We start from the raw sequence: 25,016 nt of genomic DNA, 5'->3' as shown, positions 1-25,016 counted from the left end.
ACTTTGCATATTTCTTTATAAATTAGGAGAGATCACTAGGCTGGGAGTTCAGAGACCTTAGTTGTAACACTACCTATGTTACCATTCGATTCTTTTTGACAAGATACTGAACTGTCTGAACTAAGTAAAATCTGTAGATCGGGTTCTCCAATCTACTGATCTCAAAGGCTCCCTTAATGATCTACGGTTCTGTGGAAGGATGATCTTTAAACCATTTCATGCTATTTCTAATTGTGTTCGCATGCCTTCATTTGTTGCTTCCCCAACATTTATTATGCAGCTAGCTGTGCTTAAATGTGTGCTAAATTATGGGGAAACAAAGACTGGTCTCCACCCTATAGCAGTAGATACACAAAATCCTACTTCTAAACAAGCTTCCTAAGTATATTCATAACATAAACATACTTTGTATAATTGCTGTTGACAGAGTAGAATGTCAAAAGTTTCTAACATATGTGTTTATATCTATTCACCTGAGTTAAGGCTTAGAAAATATGTCTGAGTCCAGGGACAACACTGATTACTTTCTTTCTAGATCTGAAAGCCCAGAGTAATGCTCCCACCCATAGCTATTCAACATATACAAATAACTGACGGTCTTAAGATAGTGTGGTTGCAAATGTGGTAGCACAAATATGAAAAAAAATCAGTATCTAGTTTGCAGACAGGCATGCACTAGCCAGATTTTGTGAATGTTACAAATTCACAATGGTTAGTAATTAGTGCATGTAAGCTTAACATAATGTCAGTGGGAAACAGAACAAAATAGCACATCTCACAAGATGCTGCTTTCCTGAACTCTTGATGAAATATTTTCTTTATGCAGATACTTGAAATTTCCAGTTAGGAATTAAAACTAGGCAGAATATTTTTTCAGTGGGACTCTGGGATTTCTTCTTTGGAGATGTGTAAGAAAGTGCTAGCCAGTTGGGTTAGGCTCCATGGTTATTTGCATATTTTTCTGATTTTGAAGTTATCTCTTTTCTACTGTAAAAAGATAATCAAGGAAAATATTTTATATGTGATCTCTCTTTTTACATATGTCTCACTCTGCATACAACCTCAATCCAGCCAACATACACGTTTTTTCACTTTTTCCTAGTTTAAAACTGCCACCATAACTGTTTTGACAAGGTCCTTATGGGTTACATGAATATCATTCAGGGTCAGAAACTGCTCCTCCATTAGCTGCGTTTCAATTCTTCCATCACCAAATGCCATTTCCAAAAAAGAGTAAATGTATTTCAAATAACAGGACAGAAATTAGTTAATTCAAGAAAAATAGGTGAACTCTATCCACCGCTACTGGCCTGGAACAGGGAGGGGTATGACAGATCAGTGCTCTTCTCTCAAGCATTGCTATGTTTTCCTTTGCTATCCTTTGCTCCTACCTTCCACTTCACATGACTGTTAGCCTCAGGCCAGGAAGGCAGTGAAGTGTAGAAACCACCAAGTAGAATCAATTAGACAGGAGCTGAGATGAGGCTGTTTCCTTAACCTATTTCCATGCATCTCTGCACCTGCATGGAGGTACTAGAACAGTGAGTAGGATATTATTACCTGGTCTAATTTCCCTTGACTGCAAGTGTGTAAGTCATAGACCCAAAAGTTGATGGGACTGAAATACCAAACTCAAATTAATTTGAAGTAACTTTAAATACCCTTTATTTTGTACAGGTCATTAGTCAGACCCAAATATAGACTTATTTTTCCTTTTGTTTTATTCTGAGTGTATGTGTGTACGCACGTTGACAGACTGCAATGTCTTCAGAAAAGAATTAGGAAAATAATGAGGGTTCTAGAAACCTAAAGAAGACTATTATCTTCAAGTATTTGAAAAACTATCATATATGATAGACGTCAATTTATTAAATATTTTCTCCAAAGGTAAGATTTGGCTTAATGAAAAGAATTTGCTATAAGGCAAGAGTTGGTTCAAATTTTATTTTATAAGCTAGAATTTTCTAATATAAATTAAGCTGCCTGCCAAGGTGTTAACTTTTCTCTGTAGTTGCTCAAACAGAAATTGAATGACCATTTGGAGAAGGAAATCAAAGAACTTCCTTGTTCTTACAATTGGCAGTATTAGCTGTATTTTCCAACTCTGATTTCTCTTAATTTTTTATTCTCTCCTTTTCTTTCAATTTTGGCACACATGGAAGTATTTCATACAACATGTCACATTGCAAATTTCTTGCTTAAAGCAATGAAAAGAGAAATTTCTTAAGGAAATGTCACTGATTTTGTAGGGACAACTTTAAATTTTATTGATAGTTATTGTGGCAAGCGGTGAAGTTGAATTCATGTATTAGCAACACCTCTTTCCATTCAAGGTGAGAACATGGGTTTTAGGGAAAAATAAGGAGGGGTGATCAAGGAAAATATCCTTTTCCTGGGGCATACATGTCTACCCTCATTTTTTCTGCACTGTTTTTGATTCTTCCAATTTACATGTGCATTTTAATGAATAACTTCAGTGCAAAGTTCGCCTAGCGTATTTAACCAATACCAAATAATACCAAGAAATGGAAATAGACTATGTAAGTGTTTCTAAAGTTTAATGAATGGGTGGCATCTCTCTTCTCTGAAAGACTTAAAGAAGAATTAACCCATTTCTTAGGTATTATCTGCATCATTTTTTTTCCTTTAAGGGAATCAAGCCACTTGTTTCTAGATGGCAATATTTTTCCTATCTGTTTTCTCAAAATGTCACTGCCCTAATGTGATTGTTTCTTAAGATGCCTGTTCATAATTCAGTTTTTAAACAGGTAGACTGAATTTTAACTGCATTATGAGATTTTGCAAGTAAATTGGCTGAGTAATATTGAGTCAATCTGCCTTATTCTAAGCACTCATTCCTAAATATGCCTTTTATTTTTCAAAGAAGGGGCACTATTTTGTTCCAAAAAACACATTCATTACCATTAACAGTCTTAGGCTGACCTGACTGTGTACGGAGAATACTGATCAGGTAGAGGAAAGCGTACAATATGTGTGACTGTTACTGCAAGAGCCAGCTGTGCCAGCATTTCTGATTTAATCTTTATTTTGACATTTTCCTCTGTCCTCCCTCAATTTCAGGCAACCTATGTACCTTACAATGACTGCATGCCTATAAAGAATGAATAAAGGGGACAATATTTAGATGTGAAAAAATCATTTGAAAATGAAAATCCATGTTTAAATAGATTTGTTCAGCAGTGTTTTTTAGTTAGATAAGGTCAACTGACAAATCCAGCAGTGAAAAGCCAATAATATGTATTTTAGAGTATGATGTTTTGGCATTTCAGGACCTAATCTAAAGTACCAGTATAAACGTTTTTTTCTTTTGGGAAATGGAAAATTTAAGATAACCTGTCATGATAGTCAAAGTGACATGTACCTATTCAGAAATGTAAAAGAATGGAGAGGCAATTAATATTCATTGAGCATCTACTATGTGACAGACTCTTAGCAGCAACTACTTCATTTAGTTTTCGAAATAACCCACTGAGGTACATTTTGTTATCCCTATTTATTTGGTGGAAGAACATGAAGCCCTGAAAAGTTAGAAAAACTTGCCCAGGGTCACCTATCTGGTAAGTTAGATTTGTCTTTGACATCAAATACAAGACCTCCCAATTCTAAGGGCTGCACAGGGACAGCAAAAGAGCATGGCTCTTGCCTGCAGAAGGCAGGTGTCAAGTAGGCTTGGAAAAGAATTCCAGTTCCTGTCATCGCAGGGGTGTGTCTTAACCCCTGTTTGAGGAATGTGACTTTACATGTTCCCACTGACCACGTGGGGCTATTATGAGATAAAAGTGAGAACAAAGATTGGAAGTCACTGTGAAGTTTTCTACTTGGTCCGAGTGCCACTGAACTCCAGGTAGTTATTCTGAGGAATCTGAAAGTGCCAAGGTCAACAGTGTAGGAAGACACAATCAGTTACATGACTTGGCGGGCAGTATGTATATCTTTGTGTGAATGAATAGGCGGGGGGTGAGTAGGATTTGCTGAGAATTAGCAAGAGCTGAAAATGCATAGGGTAAGACCAGCTCTGCACACCTGCTTCTTCACCTAACCGAATACTCACTCTGCAAACAGTCCGCGTTCAGGAGGTCCTGACACTTTTCGTGGCACTTCACTCCGCACTCTGAACACTTCATGCCTTGCCGGGCAATGCCCCATAGGAGCCCTTCACACTCATAACAGTAGGTAGGTGTCGTAGCCGTCCAGACCTCAAAGTTGTGTGGGGTGGTGGAGGACATGGGGTAGATCAGTGCCTGCAAAGTCTTCTTGAAGACATGTATTTTCTGTGAAGATGAGACAAGTAACCAACATGAGCCACATCAGTGGATCTGGAGAATTTCATCATAAAACAAACCATTTTATCACTTTTTCCTGAAAATGCTATTTTGAGGGGACCCCTTGATTATTGATTTAAGTGAGGGCAGTCATCAAAATAACTCTGCACACTTATTCTTTGTTCAGTGTTCTAGGGCCCAATTCAGTTTGAATTGAACACAAAGACCTGCCTAATTTTTGAACACAAAGACCTCCCTAATCTTCATATTGGACTGGGCTCCCTGCTGTGTAAGCTTCTTTCATGGCAGCACAGAGCTCTTGTTACTTGATAATGACTATGTCCCTCTATCCTGTGAACTCCATGAGGGCAAGGATGATGAGCATAGTGCTCACTTCTGGATCAATCCTCAGAGCCTAACCTAGTCTCTGGCTTGAGATAGGTGTTCAGGAAACATCAATTCAAAAAAAAAAAAAAAAAGGAATTTATATTACTATCCTTGGTCTAAATTGGTTCTTCTGGTTCTTGGTAAAATTATGAAGTAATGGAAAATATTCTCAACGCTGATTTTAACCCTCTAGAAACACTCCCACCCCTCTTTTATATTCTACCCAGGCCTCATCTCCCTGATTCTATACCCTCTCTAACACTACACCCGTCCCCAGTCCCAAAGTACATGTCTTCTATAGATCTTTCCACAGCGAACTGCTTTCATCACCTATTCCTTAGGAAGGAGCTCATCAACTAATTGATAAGAAAGCCCTAGTAGTAGATAAAGGTTAAATGTGGCACTCTCCCATGGTGCTTTATATTTTAAAGGGAGATAATTTTTAATAGCACATGGAAGCTGTTGGTAGAGTGAGCACTGAATGAGGAGCCAGGAGGCCTGAGTTCACGATCACAGGTCTCATCGTGTGACATATGAAATGGGCTTCAGAAGGCCGGAGCTCTCTTCCCTATTTCTCTAGTGCCTAAACAGTGCCTGTCATTGTCCTTGGGCATAGTAAAGGTACAACACATTTTTTGTGTGTGAAATGAATGAATGTCTGTTACTTAAGAGTCTTGTGATCTAGGAAGAGACTTAAACTCTCTAATCCTCACTTTCCTGTACTACCTACCTACCGTATTATGTTGAAGATCAGACTGTGAGATGGTAACAAATATAGTCCATAGACTTCAAACACTAAGAAAATACTAAGTATGGGCTTTCCCTGGTGGCACAGTGGTTGAGAGTCCGCCTGCTGATGCAGGGGACATGGGTTCGTGCCCCGGTCCGGGAAGATCCCACATGCCACGGAGCAGCTGGGCCCTTGAGCCATGGCCGCTGAGCCTGCATGTCCAGAGCCTATGCTCCGCATCGGGAGAGGCCACAACAGTGAGAGGCCCGTGAACCGCAAAAAAAAAAAAAAAAAAAGTAAAAGAAAATACTAAGTATTAGTGTTGATAGTGGAGACTTGTTTGGATGTGTCTGTCCATTTGATTGTCATATCCCACTATGCAGGTGATGTCCTGGTAGAAAGACTAGCACTCTCTGAAGTTACAATTACAAATAACTTCCCACAACTACCTGATGCATAATGAATGGTTATTTACATAAATCCTGTAGGAGTCTAGCTGATAAGCAATGCTAAAAAGGAAGCACTTGTATTTTGCATTAATCATCCTTAAATCTCATTTCAGAATGTCTTCCCACAGTGTTGAAATGGCTAACTTGTCATTATTTTTCAAATCCATAGTACGGTGATAGCATATTTCCCTTTATTAATACATTCCCCTCATTATGTATTTTCCCAGAATATGTTTGTTAATGGTGGAAGGAGGTTCCCTACCAGGGAGTTAAGCATTACCAAAAAATTTTTCTAGCTTTTGAACAGCAAGATCCACCCTTGCTATTCCATGAGGGGCTGGTCAAAGCTCTTTATATTTCAAGTGAGTCTACGGAGCAACAGTATGTTCAAAATATGGGAATTTCTCAAGTAGAAGACCCCTGTGTTAGGGTTTGTATAGACAAAACAAGTGGATCCATCACTTTTCAATAAAGATAGTCTGAGCCAATAAATCTCTTGGCTTCATTCCCTAATGAAGATGCCTTGCCTTGAAAAGAACTGTTAAGAGTTCTTTTAGAATTATAAGTATGTATTATGCATCTTTGCTTCCCATTTACTGCCTAGCAGAGTGATATTCAATATCATCAAAGTGACTTGAATGATTCTTGGCATAACAGATTTACAATCAGCTCTCCATAGACAGTTTCATATTCTAGCTGAGCTGAGGGGTGGAGGACCATGTAATGTGTATATGTGTGTGTGGGGGTGTGTGTGTATGTAATACAAAATTTTTGACTGAGCCAAAAAAATAAGAATGGACTTTAGGTATATTTGTGATTGCATAATTTGTTGTCTTAGTAGGGGAAAACAACAATTCTAACTCATTGGAACACTTGGTGGGAATAGAACAGTCTGCTACTGAACGCAAGTGAGAAATACATATTAATTTAGAAAGCAGAGCTGGGCAAGGGGTTGATTTTGAACATGAATTTACCTGCATAATTTAAATTTGATGATGAACACACTTTAATTCCCTATGTCCACTTTCATTTTATTGAATTCAAGTGACATATAGTCAGTGATCTAAATCCCTAGGCTACAGTAGGAGTAATAAATATAAGGACCACTTGCTAAAATATTAAATAGGCTGAAGGAAAGCAAGTGAAAGACAGCTGAGAAGGTTTCACTGAAATGTTTGGTTTGGTTTGGTTAAAGAGGGATGGTCCATTTCATGAAATGAGGAAGTGAAGCTAATTTCAAAAAGAAAAAACATGGAAAATTTACTAGACAGCACATTGAAAATCAAGTGAATGGGGCATTAGAATAAACCATAACATGTGAAAGCTGGAGAAGCTGGAGAAAAACACTAGGTAATTCACTACAGGGTACATATCCCCAGTCTCAAAAAATTATAATGAGTTTTTTCATTCTTGATTTTTGGGGATAAGGGCACTTGTTTACCAAAGCTGAAAAGTACTCTAAAATAAATGGCTAAAGAGAAATCAAGGAAACACTCCCATTTACCATTGCAACAAAAAGAATAAAATACCTAGGAATAAACCTACCTAAGGAGAAAAAAGACCTGTAGGCAGAAAACTATAAGACACTGATGAAAGAAATTAAAAATGATACAAATAGATGAAGAGATATACCGTGTTCTTGGATTGGAAGAATCAACACTGTGAAAATGACTCTACTACCCAAAGCAACCTACAGATACAATGCAATCCTTATCAAACTACCAATGGCATTTTTCACAGAACTAGAACAAAAATTTCACAACTTGTATGGAAACACAAAAGGCCCCAAATAGCCAAAGCAATCTTGACAAAGAAAAATGGAGCTGGAGCAATCAGGCTCCCAGACTTCAGACTATACTACAAAGCTACAGTAATCAAGACAATATGGTACTGGCACAAAAACAGAAATATAGATCAATGGAACAGGATGGAAAGTCCACAGATAAACCCACATGCATATGGTCACCTTATTTTTGATAAAGGAGGCAAGAATATACAGTGGAGAAAAGACAGCCTCTTCAATAAGTGGTGCTGGGAAAACTGCTACATATAAAAGAATGAAATTAGAACACTCCTTAACACCATACACAAAAATAAACTCAAAATGGATTAAAGACCTAAATATAAGGCCAGACACTATCAAACTCTTAGAGGAAAACAGAGGTAGAACACTCTATGACATGAATCACAGCAAGATCCTTTTTGACCCACTTCCTAAAGAAATGGAAATAAAAACAAACAAATGGGACTTAATGAAGCTTAAAAGCTTTTGCACAGCAAAGGAAACCATAAACAAGGCGAAAAGACAACCCTCAGAATGGGAGAAAAGATTTGCAAATGAAGCAACTGACAAAGGATTAACCTCCAATATTTACAAGCAGCTCATCCAACTCAGTATCAGAAAAACAAACAACCTAATCCAAAAATGGGCAGAAGACCTAAAAAGACATTTCTCCAAAGAAGACATACAGATTGCCAACAAACACATGAAAGAATGCTCAACATCACTAATCATTAGACAAATGCAAATCAAAACTACAATGAGATATCATCTCACACCAGTCAGAATGGCCATCATCAAGAAATCTAGAAACAATAAATGCTGGAGAGGGTGTGGAGAAAAGGGAACACTCTTGCACTGCTGGTGGGAATGTGAATTGGTACAGCCACTATGGAGAACAGTATGGAGGTTCCTTAAAAAACTAAAAATAGAACTACCATATGACCCAGCAATCCCACTACTGGGCATATACCCTGAGAAAACCATAATTCAAAAAGAGACATGTACCAAAACGTTCACTGAAGCTCTATTCACAATAGCCCGGAGATGGAAACAACTTAAGTGTCCATCATCGGATGAATGGATAAAGAAGATGTGGCACACATATACAATGGAATATTACTCACTCATAAAAAGAAATGAAACTGAGCTATTTGTAATGAGGTGGATAGACCTAGAGTCTGTCATACAGAGTGAAGTAAGTCAGAAAGAGAAAGACAAATACCGTATGCTAACACATATATATGGAATTTAAGAAAAAAAATGTCATGAAGAACCTAGGGGTAAAACAGGAATAAAGACACAGACCTACTTGAGAATGGACTTGAGGATATGGGGAGGGGGAAGGGTAAGCTGTGACAAAGCGAAAGAGAGGCATGGACATATATACACTACCAAATGTAAGGTAGATAGATAGTGGGAAGCAGCTGCATAGCACAGGGAGATCAGCTCGGTGCTTTGTGACCGCCTGGAGGGTTGGGATAGGGAGGGTGGGAGGGAGGGAGACGCAAGAGGGAAGGGATGGGGGAACAGATGTATATGTATGACTGATTCACTTTGTTATAAAGCAGAAACTAATAAAAAAAAAAAAAGATTCATGTACCACAGTGTTCACTGCAGGTCTATTTACATTAGCCAGGGCATGGAAGCAACCTAAGTGTCCATCGACAGATGAATGGATAAAGAAGATGTGGCACATATATACAATGGAATATTACTCAGCCATAAAAAGAAACGAAATTGTTATTTGTAGTGAGGTGTATGGACCTCGAGTCTGTCATACAGAGTGAAGTAAGACAGAAAGAGAAAAACAAATACTGTATGCTAACACATATGTATGGAATCTTAAAAAAAAATGGTTCTGAAGAACCTAGGGGCAGGACAGGAATAAAGACGCAGATGTAGAGAATGGACTTGAGGACACGTGGAGGGGGAAGGGTAAGCTGGGACGAAGTGAGAGAGTGGCATGGACTTATATATACTACCAAATGTAAAATAGATAGCTAGTGGGAAGCAGCTGCATAGCACAGCTCCGTGCTTTGTGACCACCTAGAGGGGTAGGATAGGGAGGATGGGAAGGAGACGTAAGAGGGAGGAGATATGCAGGTATATGTATATGTATATGTATAGCTGATTCAGTTTGTTATAAAGCAGAAACTAATGCACTATTGTAAAAGAATTATACTCCAATACAGATGTTAAAAAAATAAAATAAAATAAAATAAATGGCTTATGAAAACATTTCTTATTCCAACAAAGCCTAAGATGGAATGATGGTCACTTTAGAAACTGAGGAAATGAACGGCTGAGGAAAGCATGAAAAATACATCTGATAAGAAGGGACTCATGTCTCAGGGGAATACTGCTTACTGGGGGAACGAGTGTATTTTTAGCAGCAAAATAAGACTGGATCAAACAAGATTATAAGGACATAGAGTGTGGAGTTTTTGTGGAATAAGGCAAAAGATAGGATATAGGGCACTGAATAAAAACAAAACAGAAGAAAACAAGGGGAAACAGTAAAATCAGCCATGGACGATGGGAAATGGAAGCCTGTAGCTGACCTTTAAGAGTTGGATTAAAGGGAAGAGAAAATATATATACACACATACTTTCATACATACACACATGTACTTAGAGTAGGTAGAAAGATAATAGGGTGTAGCTAATAGGATCCAAGCTGATGTGAAAGGATAGGAACTGGTTATGTTATCAAGAGAGGGTCTCTGGCCTAGGTAAACAAGGAACTAGACATATGGAGAAGGTGGTCTGAAGAACAAGCAGAGCTCAATTACTGGAATTAGGACTGAAGGACACAGTGGATTCAGCAATTTGGGAGACTTCCTGCTAATCTATTTTAAGTGTTTCTAAACTTTTCAAATCTTCTACAACAAACATATATTATTTGCTAAAATGTATGTATGTTCTGATAATAATAAAATGTATGCTCACTTAAAGAGGAATTTATAAACCCAAACAAGCATTAAAATAAAAAATAATTTAATTTTTCAAAGTTAGGTATGGTTTGATGCATGTTCTTCCAGTAATTTTTCTACTTATAGCCACAATATCAGGCTTTTGCAATCAAGTAAAAAAGAATAAACATTATTTTTATATTACTAGTGTGATTCCAGAAAGTAAGGAAATTTTTATTGTTTCAACACTGCTTTAATCCGTAGAAATGATTACTCTGCTCTCACTCAGGTAAGACTTAGTAGCCAAGTACAACCTTTGGACTACAAAGAGGAGGATGCTCATATTTTAGACACAGATTTTGTTAAAAATTCCTGCTCCGAGAAACTGGAATTTAAAGTGAGTTGCCCTAATATATCACTTTCTGAACAATTAGGACAGGGAATGAATTGCCTTTTCTATTGATAACTACATAGGGAAATTAAAATGAGTCCGAGAAACAAAGCAATCAAGCCTCCTGCAGGGAACAATTACCAGTGTTTTTGGACCACCAAAATTCCAATCTACAAACTGTTAACACATAACAGGAACAAAGCTTGACTGTCTCCATTTGCCACATACTTTTTCTCCTTTTTCCTCTCCTATGTTAACCAGCAACTTAACTAATGAAGTTCTATTTTTCTCTGCATCCTGTGGGCCTCCCTCATAGAACTATGTAAACCATCTCTTTCCTATACTTGAAAACAATCACATTTAGATAATTCCAGGAAAAAAGTATGCTTCTTGTTTTCAAGCATATTTCACATACTTGATGCATGATTTTAGAAATATACTTACTGTCCTCTAAGTATCATTTTGCTATTTCTGGACAAAAGCATCAGAAAGATTTGCAGAGCAAAGATTAGGTATAATGTGACCTTTGAAATTAGTTATAAGCATGAGGACAGAACAATGGTAGAGTAAGTTCCTGAGTATAAAAACAGACATAATTTCATGACTGATTTACTCATTAGACTAATCATTACATAAGACTGACTGTAGAAGCTAAAATTACTTGGGTAAAATTTTTTGTAGCAGAAAGTGCTAAAAGAGACTAAAAGTTATGTGCCTATACATGGAAGACTGTAAGTAATTTGTTTTTACTTATATTGTTTTATAACAGGTACTAATTACCAGTGACCTAAGTACCTTATGGACTGAGTCCAAATAAAGAGGGTAGAACAGTGATAAAATAGATGGTTCAATAATTTAAGGAGAGGACAATATAGTATCTACACTCTGAAGTACAATATGGTTCCATGCCAATACATGACATGGAACTTGATCTGATAACAAATTAGGGTAAATTTGTCCATGTACTATATAAGTATCACTTTTTCTCCAATTCAAACTTTCAATGAAAAATATATATATATACAAATAAAGAAGGTGGTATGAGATGAGTAACTTATTAAATATAAGCGGCCAAAAATAATTTGAATTTCTCCACTGGGAGAAACTTTAGGCATTTTAATCTGGAAAGTCTAATTCTTACCAGTTGGGGCAGAGATTGAGTTCTTATAAATCTTCTGACAGAGGCCATGAAAGAACAGGAAGAAGGGTTAGGATATTATAAAAGGAAGAGAGGGAAAGGGGTGACCCTCCCTCTTAAAGGGAACCCATTCTATTGTTCTCTTGTAAAACCAAGAAAGTCAATCATGTAGCTATGTAAAGCTGTGTAGTGAAAGTAGATAATCATAAAAATAATAACTAATATTTATGCATCCAAAATGGTTGAAGTGCTGTCTATTTGTTATCTCATTTGATTCCCCTCCAAATCCTCTAGAAATATTAGTATATTCATTTTGTTTATTGGAAAACTGATCTGGAAACCTGGCAAATGAATTTGATATAGCCCACTAGGTAAGTGTTGGAAAAAAACATTTTACTATGTAGAAGGGCTTCAAAGAAAGATTCCCCAGGCACCTAAATACATAAATACATAAATGGGACTTAATGACAGATTTAAAAAAGCAGATTCTGTGGAAACCTAAGAGGTATGATTGGGATCCAGTTAAACTCCATGGGCTTGGATCTTTGGGTTTTCAGACCATTTTCAGATAGGACATTTAGACTTGCCTTCTACCTAATGTGGGCACTGAGGGTAGTAATCAGAGACTAAGCATTTTCAGATCTTTATATATTTTTTCAGGACAGAATTATTGATCAACTTTAAAATTTGAAAAGTATTTTAATTAAACATTTAAAAATAATAGAAGTAAGCTCAAATTTATTTTAGTAAATGTAAACTGAATCCAACCATAAAAAGACAAATTCTGAGATTGAATTTTAAAACTAAGCTATCTGTTTTTATGAGATATGCATAAAACACATTAAGATTTAAAGAAAGGGCTAGAAAAGGTTCTATCAAGGAAGATATTAACCTAATTACTTCAGTGAGAGCTGTATTAATATCACATAGAATATGTTTAAGGAAAAAACATGCAAGAAATTAACAGGATTGTTACCAAAAGTTGAAAGAAACAATTTATCAGGGATATAGAAGTCCCAAAATTTATGTACTGAACAGTAAAAGCTCATATGGGATATCTACAGTGCTGATCATGTACTAAGCCATAAAGCAATCTTCAATTAAATACTAAAGACTGAAAATACAGTCCACGTCGTCTGAACATGATGCAGTAACAAAAATAAAGCCCTTATCTTTGGAAGATTAATGAATATACTTTCTAAATAACTGATGAGTCAAAATATTAATCACTGGACAATTTATGAAATAATTCTATCTCAACAACAATAAAAGCACTATATATCAAAACTTGTATGATGCAGCTAAAGTGTGCTGAGAGGAAAATGAAGAATTTAAAATGCATTTGGGAGAAAAGACAAAAAGAAAATTAGGTTATACAAGTGTGGTAAAAATATAAACAGAAGCAACAAAATGATAGACATGAAATCTTTGAAGTTTAGAAGGAGGAAGAAAATGAGGAAAGAATACACAAGGGATGGAAATATTCTCTTTTTAAAGCTGAATGATGGATATAAGGTGTTTGTACTGTTATTTACTCCCTTCATTTATGTTGTAGATATTATTTTGTGTGTATGCACTAGTTAATAGCAACAATAAAAATTAACAAACTACATATTCAACTTAATAAGTTAGAAAAATAGCTCAGGGAAAATATAAAAAGTAGAAGATGAGTAAGAGCAGAAATAAATGAAATATAAAACAAAGAAACAAAATATGGAGTCAACAAAACAAATGCCAGAGAATCTCTTGCAGTACTGATTCTATAAAAGAGATTAAAAAATACAAATAAATAATAAGATGAAAACAACACAAGCTTTTATAAATGATATAATTATATGAACAATTTGACGGTATTAAATTTGCAAATTTAGAAAAAAGGATCACTTTCTGGAAAAAATATAAATGATTAAAATTGACTCAAGAACAAATGTTTAAATAACATGGATAGAATTGTTATACTACATAAATTGATTTAGTAGTCATATAACCACCCTAAAAAATCAAAAAAAAAAACAAAAACAAAAAAATGCACAGGATGGTTTTAGAGGCAAGTTTTGTCAGTCTTTCAAGGTTAGCAACACTTACTTTATGCAGATCACCCCAGAGAAGTGAAAAAGGAAAGCTTCCCTACTTATTTTATAAAATTAGTTTATTCTTGATGCCACAATTGTTCAAAGATATGGTAAACCATAGGTCATTTTACTAATGAATATAGGTACAAAGATCTTACATAATTAGCAAACGTATGAGAAAATGGAGGCCAAGAAAATTTCAGTGACTTGCCCAAGTTCCCTCAGCTAGTAAATGGTGGACTTGGACCAACATTTTTCTCAAGCCAAGGACCATGATTTCCTTCTCTTGAAGAAGGAAAGCAGCAGCACCAATAGCAATACTACTTGTAAACAGGAGATAACCTGTATATTTGGTGTCATTGCTGATGACTCCCCTGTCAGTACTCCCTGCGATCTGCCCCTCAGTTGCAAAGGTTACAGGGAGGCACTGGGCTTAGCAGGTACTCTGGATACTTCACCCTAAGTCCCTGTCCCACTGCCCTGACTGCCACTGCTGTGCCTGGCAAGACATTTCTTTAATTCTCTCTCATTGTGAGTAAGTATTATTACATTAATTTAACGATGAGATAAACAAGTCTCAGGGACACCAAGCATATTGATAAGAAGTGAGTTCTCAAAGGCAATAAGAGGTGGAGCTGAGATTCAAATTCAGGCCATTTCACTTCAATACTTGTTCACGTGGTATGAAAGATTCCTGTTCCTGAGCGGGAGTCCGGAATCCCTGGGTGAACTGCAACTTCCAGATTGAACGCCAGGCACCAGACAGGTGTTCTGACCTGCTTCCTCCTTCCACGTATCTTTCTAGGTCATGCTAGGAATAGGACCCAAGTCTGATATCGTGTTTATCCCCACACCTAGTTCTTGCCAGTCCCTTTTCCTTGGCCTGAATCCTGTTATTGGAAGAAGGACCTCTATCCTCCTAGATAAATCAACCCTTTATGAGAATTGACACCCCCTATAAGCCTGCCCTTAGGCCAGCCTCCAAAACATGGACATCAACCCAGATAGAACAAACAGTGTTCTAGAATCTCTTTTAGCCTTGGTGATTTGGATTCCTCACTCTACCTGAGTTTCTCATAACCATCATCTAAGCCTGTCTTAGTCTAAATACCCCTGCCTACTAAAAGCTTCCATTATGAACTACAGCAACAGTGGGTACAGAACATAGTATCTCAGCTCCTCTCTCACTATAAGCATCGTGACAGCAGGGTTTTTTAAATGAGTTGTTCTCTGCCTTATTTCCAAAATCTGAAACAATGCCTGAAACACAGAAGACAGTCAATTAATATTTGTTGAAATAGTGAATGGATTTACTTTGACTGTGCTACTCTTGGGTCTAAACCTAGGAAACTAACACTGAGAAAGCAAGCACAAAGCTGCGCAGTGTAGTGCCAGGCAGGTTATTGTTGTGGTATATGGATACTAGATTGTTATCCTGTCTGGTGTTATTAAACCAGATGGGAATATTTCAAAGCTGTAGTACTCAAGGGCTGATTAGACGGAGATTCCCAACCAGTCCCAGCAGCTCCTTGTGGTGACTGAGAATTGGTGATGGAGGGGGCGCCTGGCAATACTTTGCCCACTGCCAACAATATGTCAGTGGAGGTGGTGCTGGCTGACCCACTGTCATCTTGCATCAGACTTTATAGCCCTTTCCTTCCTTGGAAGAGATGACTGAGCTTTTTACCACATCTCTTGAATTCAAATAGAAGGGCTACCATTTTCCGCATGGCCAAGCCTTTTTTCTTCATGTAAAGGCAAACATTTCATGCTTCACATTGAGGCTGCCTGGGACTCACGAACTGGGAAGTGGAAAGTATTTGCTCCAGCATTTATGTTAGTTGCCCATGTAATGACTTAATGTGACAGCTTGTCAAGAGTAACATTTAATATGCCTGTTGTACAGAAGTCATATTTCATTTGCTTTTTGAGACATGGGCCCCAGGGACACGGGCTCTATGAGTTTTAGAGGGAGCTGATGATGGACTCTGTTCATCCACTCAACACCCAAACAGAAATATCTTCTACATAGGTCTTCTGAAACTAAAGAAGCAAAATGATACGTTTAAGTAAAGGAACAGTAGATCAATAGCTAATTTAACTATGAAGTGAGGGTGTGGTCTCTGTCAGAGCCTCAGAAAATGTAGTAGCATTCCTCTAATTTCTGTCGTTTTCCTCTTCACTTTTCATAGGAATGAGTATTTGTGCGTTAAACCAAATAGCAAATTTTAAAATATAAGAAAGGATAGGAGTCTATCAATAAAAACCTTCCATCTTGATTATTTCCTCAAAAGCAAAAGACTGGATACTTTGAGATTCGGCAAGCACTATGAGGCTTTCTCATATACCAGAGAGCTTTTACTTTCTCTCGTATCCAAACTATAGTGAAAATATTACATGGCATCATAAACCCAGTAGATAAGAATAAGCCCTTGGGAAAGCAGCCATATTTTAAAAATCCTATGGTACAATAAAAAATGTTCTGAACTTGCTGTGGCACCCAGATATTCAAAGGGACATGTACTATTGCTGATGTAGTACTTAAGGGCTGATTGGGTTGGGGAGGGCGGCTTGCTGATAGACACCTAGGAAAGGTTGGCTTTGGGTGGAAATGACAATGACAGGACGAAGACAATGAAAAATAAATATAAATAATGGTGTTTAAATGGCAAATGTGTAGAAATTTAAAACAAGTAATAATAGTGGCCACATTTTTATTCTCTAAGAATGACAAAGTCTCTAAAAATTGGGAGAGGTAGAGTACATAGTTGCAATAAAGGAGGGCACAGATAAGTTGTCTTGGATAAAAGCCCCAGCAGAGGGACTTTTCTGGTGGTCCAGTGGTAAAGAATCTGCCTTGCAATGCAGGGGACGCGGGTTCGATCCCTGCTCAGGGAACTAAGATCTCACATGCCGCAGGGCGACTAAGCCCGTGTGCCACAACTACAGAACCCACACGCTCTGGAGCCTGCATGCCACATCTAGAGAAGAGAAAACCCGAACACCACAACTAGAGAGGAGCCCATGCACCACAACGAAAGATCCTGCATGCCTCAACGAAGATCCCAAGTGCTGCAACTAAGACCCGACACAGCCATAAAAATTAATTAATTAATTAAAAAAAAAAAAAGCCCCAGCAAAGTGGCTGTGCAGGATGCAGTTACCATGGCACAACACTCACTGCTCATTGGAATCACCTGGAAGTTTAAACAAAACAAAACAAAACAAAACTCTTCTATCCAGGCTATATTTGAAGCCAATTAAATCGAACCATGTGAGTGAGACTCAGACATAAGTATGTTTTAAAGCTCCCCCAGTTGATTCTAAGGAACCAAATTCAAGAATCCCTGACCTACTTGTACCTTCTAATCAGGCTGGTTCTTTCATTCAACAAGAATTGACAAAGCATCTATCTTATATCAGACAGTGTATTAAGCAATAGGGATGAAAATATTTAACAAGAACAACAAACAAGATATAGTGCTACTTTCATGGAGTCTAAAAGGAAAGGCTTATGCAAAATAATCAAACTGTAGTAACAAAAATAATAAGAACACCAGCTTGTATTTATTGTTTACTGTACCCTAGGCTGTGTAAGCGTGTTAAATATTCATCCACTCCCTTAATCTTCTGTATTTTTTTTTTTTTTTTTTTTTTTTTTTTTTTTTTGCGGTATGCGGGCCTCTCACTGTTGTGGCCTCTCCCGTTGCGGAGCACAGGCTCCGGACGCGCAGGCCCAGCGGCCATGGCCCACGGGCCCAGCCGCTCCGCGGCATATGGGATCCTCCCAGACCGGGGCACGAACCCGTATCCCCTGCATCGGCAGGCGGACTCTCAACCACTGCGCCACCAGGGAGGCCCTAATCTTCTGTATTATTATCATCTCACTATACACATGAAAGAACTCAGGCTCAGAGAAGTTACATAACTTACCAGACATAACAATGCTAATTTAGTGGCAAAGATGGGACTCACCCCAAGCAGCCTTCACTCTTAACCATGCTATACCATACTATACTATGGAGGTCATGATTAAATGCTAGAAAAGCCCAGTGGAAGAAGCTAATAATTGAGCCAGAAGGGGAGGAGGGTGTTTGGGAAAGCCTCCCAAAGGAAGCAAAACGTGAACTATGTAAAAACTTAGCAGGATTTTTTAGGTGGACAGTAACAAGCAAACTTTGTTAGGATGAAATAGCATTTGTAAAGATGGGAAGGTGCATGCATATTTGAGCAGCACAGGATAATTTGTATGATCATGCAGCTGAGGCCCTGAGAAAGTTTGTTTAGGGTCATACTTGCCCCATGTTCCCAATTATTCCTAGAGCTTTGGAATGAACATAACAAACAAGCAGCCCAGGCAGAATGCTTTTCCCCAGACTATGATCAATGCATAGTTAGTAAGTGACTCTCTGCACCTACCAATTCCTCATTATTTAGAGATGTCCTAATCACCATAGCCAGGGAGAGTCCAGATTTCCGGGCAGCCAGGGTCTTTAAAAAAAACCAAAAAAACACAGAATTATGAGGTGACTGCTATGTACCTATTACTCAGCAGAAGGTGAAAATGTAAAAGTATAGACTATCACTATTCACACTTTAGTCAATAGGGACCTACCATTTTCAGTAGTCAGCCAGTTCATCCAGAATGTGGAATCATAGGACATTAAAGCTGAAAAAGGTCCCTTTAGATCATCAAACCTAGGCTCTACATTTTACAGATGATAAAACTGAGGCCCAGCAAGGCAGGCTTGCAGCCCAAGGTTTCTAGGCTGGCAAGAGGCTTCTAGGACATTGTTTTTCCCCAAGATGATCATAATCACATTCCTTCATAAAACATAACCATTGATACAGAGCCAGCTGATCTGTCTGATAGCCCTGAATCACAAGTGGTACTAGATGATTCTTGAGTTGTCCATAGTTCCCTGAAATATGCTTCTATATCTGGCCAGAATATTTTCTTCCAAGTGTCCATTTTATCAATTGAGAATCATCATTAGACTTGTTTTCTTCACTCAATGTTGGTAACTTAGGTGATTTTAAATAAGAGTCATATCCCTTTAGTTTCCCCTGTAAAATAGAACCATTATGCTGCTCCCACCTGAAACATATACAATATAATATACTCGATGGTGCTATAGAGAACTCTGGAAATCAGGAGTTCTATATGGGAATATTAAATCTTCTCTCCCATTAGGAACAAAGGGAAGTCATAGTGGAATAATAGATCTGGTCAGAAATATATCTCCTTGGAACTACAAAGCCATTGTGCCCAGTTAGGTTCAGTATAGTCCTAAGTGAGCAGGTGACTCACTCCTCACTTATAAACTCCTACCATCTCCACTCCTACCATGTAAGCTTATAGAGGACTTACCTCCAAAGATGATCTTCCATCTCTGACAACTACTGTCCCTAAAATTATGTTTTTATTTTATTTTAGTCTGTATTTGTACCTGTTGTTTATGTAAATTGGTCTGTCTTTCAGAATTGAACTAGATGTTAAATCTTGGAGAACCCAAACTTCTTATTCTAATATGTCTCTTTTTATTTCCCCATCTTGCTCTCTTTGATCCCATGAATAAGAGCAGTGTACATTTGAGAAGATTGCCAAGTATTAATTAAATAAAATGAAAGTCACTTACCATGGCCTGAAGTGTCCAAGTGACAGAGAAAACAAAATATAAATAATTAGACATACGACAGGTGAGAAAAGAGTATAATAATGTTAAATAAGCCTAACACTTAAAAATAATGTCACACTATAATGGCAGGAATCTGAGTTAATTGTACAGACATATCATGCTTTCCAGCATAAGATTTTTCCAGGCAAGATTTTGTCTTTCCTAATTTAAAACTAAAGTGATGAACTTCAGATGAAGGTTTTCATAGCAAAATTGAAAATTACTGGTATCAAGAAATTGTGTACGTTGTTGCTAAAAGGAAAACTTCAGTTTCTCTGAGGGAAAATATATTTTCATTTAATAAACTATTAAGAATAAGCCTCCAGAAAAACATGAAAACAATGCAAATGATAGAAAACATTTCTTTTTCATGTTGATGGGCTTTGTTTTTAGAATTTAATACAGACTATTATCAATTCTTTGCATCTCTAAGCAGTCCCCAGCATATTTCCTTATAGGAGAGTTTGTCATTCAGAGTTATGTTCAGGGCCAATAAAGGTTTTAATGACTTGGAAGCCATGGTTTTCTTTGGAGAGTGGAACAGCTTATTAATTTGGTTAGACTTGATCTTAATATATGAGAATAAGGAACTGATTAATATTATCTGTATGCTTCGTAAAGCATAAAGTTTACTAGGTTAAGATGAAGACTGTCAAATCTAGCCTTCAACTGCAAAGTAAACTGTGGTCATCAAAGCCCAGTTGCAGCAGCCCACTTTGCATGCTGTGTGACTTCCTTCTGCTCAATTATAGGGCCATTTTAACTCAATTTGTAATTTCAACTGATATTAAAAGCTGTCAAAAGGTTAGAGTTATATCCTCCCTCTAATAGATTTTAAAGAAATAATAAATATAACACTTGCTAGCATCCAGCTTCTTCTGTGTTTTATTCTATGAAACATTTACAGGCTAGGCATTTAATGAGAAGGACAATATGACATCTAATAAAGATAAAGACAACGTATGCAGTCAAAATGAATTTAACAGGAGTGACTCACCACATCTCGTACAATAGGCAGAGTTTTTTTCCTTCGGAGATCTGGCATACTATCAATACCATAAAGTCCCCACCCGGCTCTGAAAGAGGGGAAAAGGAATGATTTTAATGGTTAACTGACTCTTTATAAGAGGACAATTGAAATTGTTAGGTATATGGAACTTTGCACCTCGAGGAAGAAACAGAACCAAACCAGTTTTGCTGAAAGTTTGGTCTGTCTGCAATGGTAAAAAAAAAAAAAAAAAAAAATTACTTTTATTGTAAAAATACTATGTTTTGTGTATATTGCATCTTCACAGATTGAACTCCAAAGTGGCATCTCAAGGATTTATAGACACATCTAAAATACTAGTGATTATTCCAATACAAGAATTTCCACTTATCTGAATTATCTAAAGATAAATGCACAAGATTATAATAATTTGTTATACAAGGACGTTCACTGCAACTTTTTTTTTGTAGTAACAACAAAAGCTAGGTAACCTAAATATTCAACAACAGTATACTGATTGAATGAATTATAGTATATTATACAATGGGAAGGATGCAATCGTTATAGTGAATAAGGTAAATATATGTGTATATATGAAAAAATACTTATAGTATGTTCAGAAAGCAAGTTTGCATATTATTGTGTTTCGTATGGTCCCACATTTGTATGTGCATTTATATATACACAGAAAATTTCTAGAAATATATTCACCAAATTGGTAAACTGTAGTTACCTCTGTGGAGTGAGAGAAACTGGGTGATAGAAAAAGAGAAGACTCTCCCTATGTTATAAATCTGTTAATGTCCAATGTTTTTATAATAAGCATGTGCCATCTTTGCAATTTAAACTAATTTTAAAATATATTAATATTAATGCTTATTAAAATAACTTTAATAGATTGAATTTGATTTTTTTTTTTTTTTTTTTTTTTTTTTTTTTTTGCGTTATGCGGGTCTCTCACTGTTGTGGCCTCTCCCGTTGCGGAGCACAGGCTCCGGATGCGCAGGCTCAGCGGCCATAGCTCACGGGCCCAGCCGCTCCGCGGCATGTGGGATTTTCCCGGACCAGGGCACGAACTCGTGTCCCCTGCATCGGCAGGCGGACTCTCAACCACTGCGCCACCAGGGAAGCCCTGAATTTGATTTTTTATTGCATTAAAGCTACTCTTTTTATACAACCAAAAAGGTGCTAACGTCATTGATGACAGACAGCTACTCCTTCCACTCACTTGAACTGCAAAACCCCTACTAACCTCTAGCTGAGAGTCAGCTTTTGCACCAGAAACACCACAATTCATACTGCTGGGTTTAGGTGGGCAGCTCTGCCACTGGAATAGGCTACAACAGCCAAAAATATGTTATCAGCATTTTACTGTCCAGTTTTCACTGACACAGATTGTTTCTTCATTTCTGCTGCTTAATTTAACAAAGGGAAACCTTTGTCTTATTGGATCTCTCTTAGTAGCCACAGTCTTAATTCAAATACTTCCAGTTGTACCAATCTGGTGATCTTGGACAAATTACAAAAATGCATCATACAACATATACAAAATATTAATAAAAGCAAAATATTAATAAAGATAAGATGGTAATAAATAGTAATAATGCCATAAAGTACATGTCTGAAAATGAGGACCAAATGCAGTAATAAATGTGAAATATTAAAACCACTGCACATGGGTAAGAAGGATGTCAGTGATGAACAGAATATACTTAAGGTCACACACCTGAACTAAAATTTACCTGTAGATCATAGAATACAGGACAAGAGTAATTGTGGGGCAGAGATCAAGGAAGAGGAAAGAAAGAAGAGGGGTAAGGAATAAAAGATGGGAGGGGAGACAGTGTGTGGTAGGGGGAGATGACACTTAAGTAGTCCACCACTGAACCTGTGAAAAAGGAGTTAATACAGCTTCCATCGTTTTCTAGAATAAGGCCAATTGACACTCTGTAGGTTAAGGGCTGTGATAGTCACGGTGACAGAGATCAAGAACTGCAATCACAAAAGAATCATTGGCAGCATCTTCTTATGAATTGCAAGAAACTGCAGAGTACAGGAGGAGGAAAGGGCAGTGAATATTTTTTTTTCTTTGCAACACTCATCTTCAGAAAGACTACTACTCTCTGTGTGACGCCTTGCTTCCCTCCTATCCTATTTCCATATTCTTGCCTTCTCCCTGCCTTGACCCTCCCACATCCCAAACATCAAATATATGGGAAAAAGATTATGCGAGTGGGTTCCTAAAAGGATTTTTCCAGTTTCATTTGCTCCAGTCTAAGGCTCTGATTCCAAGCAGTTTCTACTTTCTCTCCTCTGTGAACAGAATAATAATGGCATAAAATGTTCATCAATAAATGTCTTTCCACCACATTACATAGCAATCATACTAACTGCCTCCAAATGTTTTGAAATGTTTTGAAGTTACTTTAATAACTTTGTAAAGAAACACATTCAATTGTGATAATGGTGATAATTTTAATGGTGATAAATTGTGATAATTTTCTCAATTGAGAAAATGATTTATAAACTGCCAAGTGTTATATAAATGAGTTATGTGTTTTCTTCCTATCAATAACAAATTATTTATTTTCTTTATGTTTTCCTTCTTGTGGAACTTAATTCCCAAGCCAGCCTAGAATTTTGAGCAACCTCATATTTTCACAAATTCAGGAATCAATTACACATATATATGTTCTTGAACCTCACACTTCACCCTTATGCTTCTCTCATCAGAACAGAGATATCCAAGAACCCAGGCCAAACTTGAACCCAAGTTAGAAGACATGGATCCAGAATTCATCTCTGTCCCCTCTGAGTTTGTCATTTACTTTCATTAAACCTATATTTTTAAATTGTAATGCAATAAAAATGTTCTCTTAACCTTCACAGATAGTCCCCATAATGTTATCAGGTTGTGTTTCCTTATAATTTTACATTTTCAGCATTACTATAAGAAGTTTGTATAAATGTATACTTTAATGAGCTTATCCATCAAGTAATAATAAAACTTTTATTTCAAACCTGAATCTTAAAAAAAAAAAAAAAAATCTGCCTAATAGCCTCACCTCATGAATAGAGAAGTGCTTGGTGAATACTGTGAAGCTCTACACAAATATTTTTGTAATATTTACTGAGAGACTTCCTAACCAGGAGAGATCAGGGAGTGATTAGATAACAAAAAAATGGTGAAGACTGGAAAGAACAGTAGGTAAGTAAATTATTGCCTTATAGGCAAGAGGTCAAGTTCATGGATATCCGTTAAAGAAATGAGCCAGGCTTGATGATCAGGAGGTCACAGCGAGTCATCAACACAGGCAACAGCAGACAAGTAATTCTGAAGAGAAGTCTAATTCTAGGGAAGAAGCTGTTTGATTTCAACCCTTTCTGGTATAGCTGATTGGATTAAGCCATCTTTAACTGTAGCAAGCAAACTAGCTAATTCTAGCTAATATTTATGTGGCGTTTACCAGGAGCCAGAGAGAATGCTATCCATCATAGCCAGTCTTTACAAGCATTACCTCATTTTATTCTCAAAAAATCCAATAAGGTATAACTAGAATTATTTCTCTCATTTTATAAGTGAGGAAATGGAAGCATAGAATAGTTCAGAATCATCCCAAAGGTCATTATCTAAGTCAGAGTTAGCACTGCCAGGATTTGGCTTACCATACTCTACTGCTTATATGATTACATTATTCCACATTTACAACGAGTTGAGGTTTCCCATTAATCCCATTTTACCTTTAATAAACCTTAAACTGAGCAATTTCCCCAGGCCTAGAAATATCTGGTAGAGCTTGATTTCCATTGCAGGAGTGTCTTGCCTCAAACCTCATGTTCTTAATAGCCAATATATATATATTTTTTTTTTGGTAGGAGGAAATCAGAGGCCTGTCCTAGTAAAGGTGCTGCTAGTATTTGAATTTAAAAAAATTTATTCTAAGGGTATTATCTTCGAATTAGAAACACTGTATTACTGTATAAGATAGTCCCAATTCTTCCCAAGTGGTTCCTCTCCAGCTATTCAAGTGTTCCCCCAAGAAAAAAGGAGACCTTTAGACTACAGGCATTACAAATGATCAGGAGATCTACAGAAATATCTGGAACGTCAATGATCACATATAATTGACAATGGATATAATTTTACAGGCTAAATTGAAATGTGTTCTAATCCAACATTTGTTCTATTAAAAAGTCTTCATATT

The 25,016-nt window shown here is 37.0% G+C and overlaps 1 protein-coding gene across 1 annotated transcript in view; it reads right to left on the bottom strand.

Moving 5' to 3' along the window:
* UNC13C (unc-13 homolog C) overlaps positions 1-25,016 on the bottom strand; it is a gene marked incomplete at its 3' end in the record, with an annotated part of 622,886 nt that overhangs the window by 373,032 nt on the left and 224,838 nt on the right. Inside the window, exons 6-8 of the mRNA XM_082618350.1 lie at positions 20,821-20,899; positions 18,565-18,636; positions 4,073-4,292 (exon numbers count right to left, since the gene is read on the bottom strand). Coding sequence (XP_082474476.1) covers positions 4,073-4,292; positions 18,565-18,636; positions 20,821-20,899 — 371 coding nt within the window. The remainder of the gene's footprint in view (positions 1-4,072; positions 4,293-18,564; positions 18,637-20,820; positions 20,900-25,016) is intronic.

Source organism: Mesoplodon mirus, assembly GCF_964341445.2.
Source record: "Mesoplodon mirus genome assembly, chromosome: 4".
In the NCBI taxonomy this organism is placed as follows: Eukaryota; Metazoa; Chordata; class Mammalia; order Artiodactyla; family Ziphiidae; genus Mesoplodon; species Mesoplodon mirus.
The sequence above is the reverse complement of the archived record's forward strand: the minus strand, read 5'-3'. Positions and strand labels throughout refer to the sequence as shown.